The following is a 6000-nucleotide window of genomic DNA, read 5'->3' as shown; positions in this document are numbered from 1 at the left end:
ACGCTGATATTCTCAGTAGGAGGAGCCTAGCACTCTGATATTCTCAGTAGGAGGAGCCTAGCATGCTGATATTCTCAGTAGGAGGAGCCTAGCACTCTGATATTCTCAGTAGGAGGAGCCTAGCACTCTGATATTCTCAGTAGGAGGAGCCTAGCACTCTGATATTCTCAGTAGGAGGAGCCTAGCACTCTGATATTCTCAGTAGGAGGAGCCTAGCATGCTGATATTCTCAGTAGGAGGAGCCTAGCACTCTGATATTCTCATTAGGAGGAGCCTAGCACTCTGATATTCTCAGTAGGAGGAGCCTAGCATGCTGATATTCTCAGTAGGAGGTGCCTAGCATGCTGATATTTGTTGCTTACTGCATACCTTTTTGCTAAATGTTGTAAATAGTATTAGAAAGAGGAGGAAGGGAAGCGCTACTAAGGTACACTATAGTATATTTTGGTAGATAGAAGGTGCTCTTTGGTAAAAGGTGTAAATTGGTCATCAAAAAGAAAGGAGGACCAAGGCACTCTTCATATAATTAATTAAAATGCCTTTATTAGTATGGCATGTTCAATAGAAACAAAGTTGTTTTAAAAACCGACGCGTTTCGGCTGCATGGCCTTCGTCAGGGAGTACGAAGGCCATGCAGCCGAAACGCGTCGGTTTTTAAAACAACTTTGTTTCTATTGAACATGCCATACTAATAAAGGCATTTTAATTAATTATATGAAGAGTGCCTTGGTCCTCCTTTCTTTTTGTTGTAAATAGTATGTCGTATGATTAGTACGTAGTTTAAGTAGGTAGTAGGCAAACCAGACTTCAGACATGGATAATGTCAATCCACCTGCCAAAGACTCACTGAACAGGTAGGGATCAATTACAAGCTACAACAGTCACTGTCATCCACAGAGGCAGCTCTGTCCAGTTCTGGGCCATGGCACTGTAGATGTATAGTCAGTAGAGCAGTAGTTCTGGGCCATGGCACTGTAGATATCCAGTCAGTAGAGTAGTAGTTCTGGGCCATGGCACTGTAGATATCCAGTCAGTAGAGCAGTAGTTCTGGGCCATGGCACTGTAGATATCCAGTCAGTAGAGCAGTAGTTCTGGGCCATGGCACTGTAGATATCCAGTCAGTAGAGCAGTAGTTCTGGGCCATGGCACTGTAGATGTATAGTCAGTAGAACAGTAGTTCTGGGCCATGGCACTGTAGATATCCAGTCAGTAGAGCAGTAGTTCTGGGCCATGGCACTGTAGATGTATAGTCAGTAGAGCAGTAGTTCTGGGCCATGGCACTGTAGATATCCAGTCAGTAGAGCAGTAGTTCTGGGCCATGGCACTGTAGATGTATAGTCAGTAGAGCAGTAGTTCTGGGCCATGGCACTGTAGATGTATAGTCAGTAGAGCAGTAGTTCTGAGCCATGGCACTGTAGATATCCAGTCAGTAGAGCAGTAGTTCTGGGCCATGGCACTGTAGATATCCAGTCAGTAGAGCAGTAGTTCTGGGCCATGGCACTGTAGATATCCAGTCAGTAGAGCAGTAGTTCTGGGCCATGGCACTGTAGATATCCAGTCAGTAGAGTAGTAGTTCTGGGCCATGGCACTGTAGATATCCAGGTAGTAGAGCAGTAGTTCTGGGCCATGGCACTGTAGATATCCAGTCAGTAGAGCAGTAGTTCTGGGCCATGGCACTGTAGATATCCAGTCAGTAGAGCAGTAGTTCTGGGCCATGGCACTGTAGATATCCAGTCAGTAGAGCAGTAGTTCTGGGCCATGGCACTGTAGATATCCAGTCAGTAGAGTAGTAGTTCTGGGCCATGGCACTGTAGATATCCAGGTAGTAGAGCAGTAGTTCTGGGCCATGCTAGATGTATTGCTATTGTATTCTATTGTATTTCTATTTCTACGTCCATTTCTATTGTAGTTCTATTGTCCAGTTCTGGGCCATCAAAGCAGTGATAAGGGAAGTCTATCATCCGGCTCGAAGGACCAGCTTGTGACTGAAGGAGCAGGGAGTTTGTGCAATAGTAGTCCAGTGTTGTGGTAGTCCAGTAGCACAGGAAGTCATCATAGTAAACAGTATGTCCATGAACAGACCAGAAGATACCATACATCTCTTACTCTCCACTCCTATCATTGTAACATCCATGTCAGCCACAGACATCCCTGTCACTGAAATAAGCCTCTCTCTCTCAGACTTATGAACACTTAATTGTGACAGATGCTGAATTAGGTTCTGGGGAGATATGTATGAGATAAGATACTAAGGAGACTAGTGAAGTCTCCACCCCCTAAATTATAAAATACTAAGGAGACTAGTGAAGTCTCCACCCCCCTAAATGATAAGATACTAAGGAGACTAGTGAAGTCTCCACCCCCCTAAATGATAAGATACTAAGGAGACTAGTGAAGTCTCCACCCTCCTAAATGATAAGATACTAAGGAGACTAGTGAAGTCTCCACCCCCCCCTAAATGATAAGATACTAAGGAGACTAGTGCAGTCTCCACCCCCTAAATGATAAGATACTAAGGAGACTAGTGAAGTCTCCACCCCCTAAATGATAAGATACTAAGGAGACTAGTGAAGTCTCCACCCCCCTAAATGATAAGATACTAAGGAGACTAGTGAAGTCTCCACCCCCTAAATGATAAGATACTAAGGAGACTAGTGAAGTCTCCACCCCCCTAAATGATAAGATACTAAAGCGACTAGTGAAGTCTCCACCCCCTAAAAATTAAGATACTAAAGAGACTAGTGAAGTCTCCACCCCCTAAATGATAAGATACTAAGGAGACTAGTGAAGTCTCCACCCCCCTAAATGACAAGATACTAAGGAGACTAGTGAAGTCTCCACCTCCCTAAATGATAAGATACTAAAGAGACTAGTGAAGTCTCCACCCCCTAAATGATAAGATACTAAGGAGACTAGTGAAGTCTCCACCCCCCTAAATGATAAGATACTAAGGAGACTAGTGAAGTCTCCACCCCCTAAATGATAAGATACTAAGGAGACTAGTGAAGTCTCCACCCCCCTAAATGATAAGATACTAAAGCGACTAGTGAAGTCTCCACCCCCTAAAAATTAAGATACTAAAGAGACTAGTGAAGTCTCCACCCCCTAAATGACAAGATACTAAGGAGACTAGTGAAGTCTCCACCCCCCTAAATGACAAGATACTAAGGAGACTAGTGAAGTCTCCACCTCCCTAAATGATAAGATACTAAAGAGACTAGTGAAGTCTCCACCCCCTAAATGATAAGATACTAAAGAGACTAGTGAAGTCTCCACCCCCTAAATGATAAGATACTAAGGAGACTAGTGAAGTCTCCACCCCCCCTAAATGATAAGATACTAAGGAGACTAGTGAAGTCTCCACCCCCCTAAATGATAAGATACTAAGGAGACTAGTGAAGTCTCCACCCCCCCTAAATGATAAGATACTAAAGAGACTAGTGAAGTCTCCACCCCCTAAATGATAAGACACTGTAACCCACATATAACTCTTATTTACAGGTGTATACCTCTGTCCTCTCTCTGCAGGTATTACACTTCACATAGCAGCACCAGAGGAAGTTGCAGTTGCATTGCCAGACTCTAGAGTACTGGTGAGTGTCGTAACCTCGTCCACAACACATCAGGTCACAGCCATTAGTCTTGTTGCATGCCCTCCCGTGGGTACCCATGCTGCCCGTGACCAGGTCGGCCTCGCAGTAGTTAGGGCTCCTCTCTACGTACACCAAGTCCGTGTCCATGGGCTTCCTGTAGGAGTGGACCTTCTTGACCTTCAGGAAGGTGGGTCGTTTGTGTCGCGTGGCGCGTACCGGTTCTACGTGCACGGCCTGGTTGTACTTGTCCCTCAGCGTGTACCCCAGCTGGCGAAACATAGGCAGCGTGGTCCAACACGTCCTCGTGGTGCAGGACCCTGACACTCCATGACAGTTACACTCCAAACGCATACTCTTCTCCAGGATCTGGGACACACAGAGAGAGGAACACAGGGTCATATACACTGTTGGAGATACAAACACAAGCATTTCGCTGCACCTGCGATTACATATGCAAATCTGTGTAAGAGACCAATAAGTTTTGATTTGATTTCAATTTAGACTATGCTTTAGTGAGAGAGAGAGAAGAGAGAGAGAGAGAAGAGAGAGAAGAGAGAGAAGAGAGAGAAGAGAGAGAAGAGAGAGGAGAGAGAGAGAGAGAAGAGAGAGAGAGAATAGAGAGAAGAGAGAGAGACAGAGAGAGAGAGTGTGATAGGACCAGGGATTGACCATATAACTGGACAGTACTCTAAGTGTGATAGTACCAGGGATTGACCATATAACTGGACAGTACTCTAAGTGTGATAGGACCAGGGATTGACCATATAACTGGACAGTACTCTAAGTGTGATAGGACCAGGGATTGACCATATAACTGGACAGTACTCTAAGTGTGATAGGACCAGGGATTGACCATATAACTGGACAGTACTCTAAGTGTGATAGGACCAGGGATTGACCATATAACTGGACAGTACTCTAAGTGTGATAGGACCAGGGATTGACCATATAACTGGACAGTACTCTAAGTGTGATAGGACCAGGGATTGACCATATAACTGGACAGTACTCTAAGTGTGATAGGACCAGGGATTGAATCACCTGATTCAGAGTGCTAGATGTTACATACTCTGAACATTTTCTCATAACAGCGATTCCCTTACCCATCTTAATAACGATATTATCTATGTGTTCTGACCATGATAAAGCTGCGTCCAACATGACGTCTAGTAGTTTAGTTTTTTCACTTGCTCTACATGGGTTCTGTTCATCGACAAATTCAACTGGGGATCATCATCAAGCATACATCTTCAACCAAATTCAACTGGGGATCATCATCAAGCATATATCTTCAACCAAATAGAATACATTCAGTTTGAGAAATGTTCAACACCAATTTGTTCACATCAACCCACTCAGACACCATTCTTAGTTCACTGCTCAGTACATCTGTTAGCTCATTACATTCTGATGCTGCGCTATACGTTGTAGAGGCATCAGCATACATGACCACTCTTGCTTTGTTCATTACTGAAGGTAAATCATTAGTAAAGATAAGAGTAGAGAAGTGGGCCTAGGCAGCTTCCTTGAGGAACACCACAGTGTATATCTTTACTGTTTGAAAAGCTACCATTAAAGAACATAACATTTGAGAGTAACAGTTCATGATCAATTACATCAACAGCAGCACTGAAATCTAGCAACACCGCACCAACTAACTTCCTGTCATCCATACTCTTTAATCAATCATCTGTCATTTGTGCTCAGGCCTTACTCGTAGGTCCCCAAAGCACACACATCCCTGGGTCGCACCTCTTTTCAGTTCGCTGCAGCTAGCAACTGGAACGAGCTGCAACAAACACTCAAACTGGACAGTTTTATCTCAATCTCTTCATTCAAAGACTCAATCATGGACGCTCTTACTGACAGTTGTGGCTGCTGTGTGTGATGTATTGTTGTCTCTTCCTTCTTGCCCTTTGTGCTGTTGTCTGTGCCCAATAATGTTTGTACCATGTTTTATGCTGCTACCATGTTGTGTTTCTACCATGCTGTGTTGTCATGTGTTACTACCATGCTGTGTTGTCATGTGTTGCTGCCATGCTGTGTTGTCATGTGTTGCTACCATGCTGTGTTGTCATGTGTTGCTACCATGCTGTGTTGTTGTCTTAGGTCTCTATGTAGTGTTGGGGTGTCTCTCTTGTCGTGATGTGTGTTTGTGTGTTTATTTTTAATTCCAGCCCCCATCCCCACAGGAGGCCTTTTGCCTTTTGGTAGGCCATCAATGTAAATAAGAATTTGTTCATATTTAAATAAAATAAAAATAATACATGTATTTTTTATACTCCGGACTCAGACATTGCTCATTCTAATATTGATATATTTATTACTTCCATTATTTTACTTGTAGATTTGTGTGTATTGTTGTGAATTGTTAGATATTACTGCGCTGTTGGAGCTAGGAACAAAA

The 6000-nt window shown here is 43.6% G+C and overlaps 1 protein-coding gene across 1 annotated transcript in view; it reads right to left on the bottom strand.

The window, feature by feature from the left end:
• Positions 1–3417: 3417 nt before the first annotated feature.
• Positions 3418–6000, bottom strand: part of wnt7aa (wingless-type MMTV integration site family, member 7Aa) — a 41572-nt gene continuing 38989 nt past the window's right edge. Inside the window, exon 4 of the mRNA XM_071336961.1 lies at positions 3418–3959. Within this exon, the coding sequence (XP_071193062.1) occupies positions 3492–3959 (468 nt within the window). The 3' untranslated portion in view covers positions 3418–3491. The remainder of the gene's footprint in view (positions 3960–6000) is intronic.

The sequence above is a fragment of the Salvelinus alpinus genome, chromosome 12, assembly GCF_045679555.1.
Source record: "Salvelinus alpinus chromosome 12, SLU_Salpinus.1, whole genome shotgun sequence".
NCBI classification, from domain to species: Eukaryota; Metazoa; Chordata; class Actinopteri; order Salmoniformes; family Salmonidae; genus Salvelinus; species Salvelinus alpinus.
The sequence above is the reverse complement of the archived record's forward strand: the minus strand, read 5'-3'. Positions and strand labels throughout refer to the sequence as shown.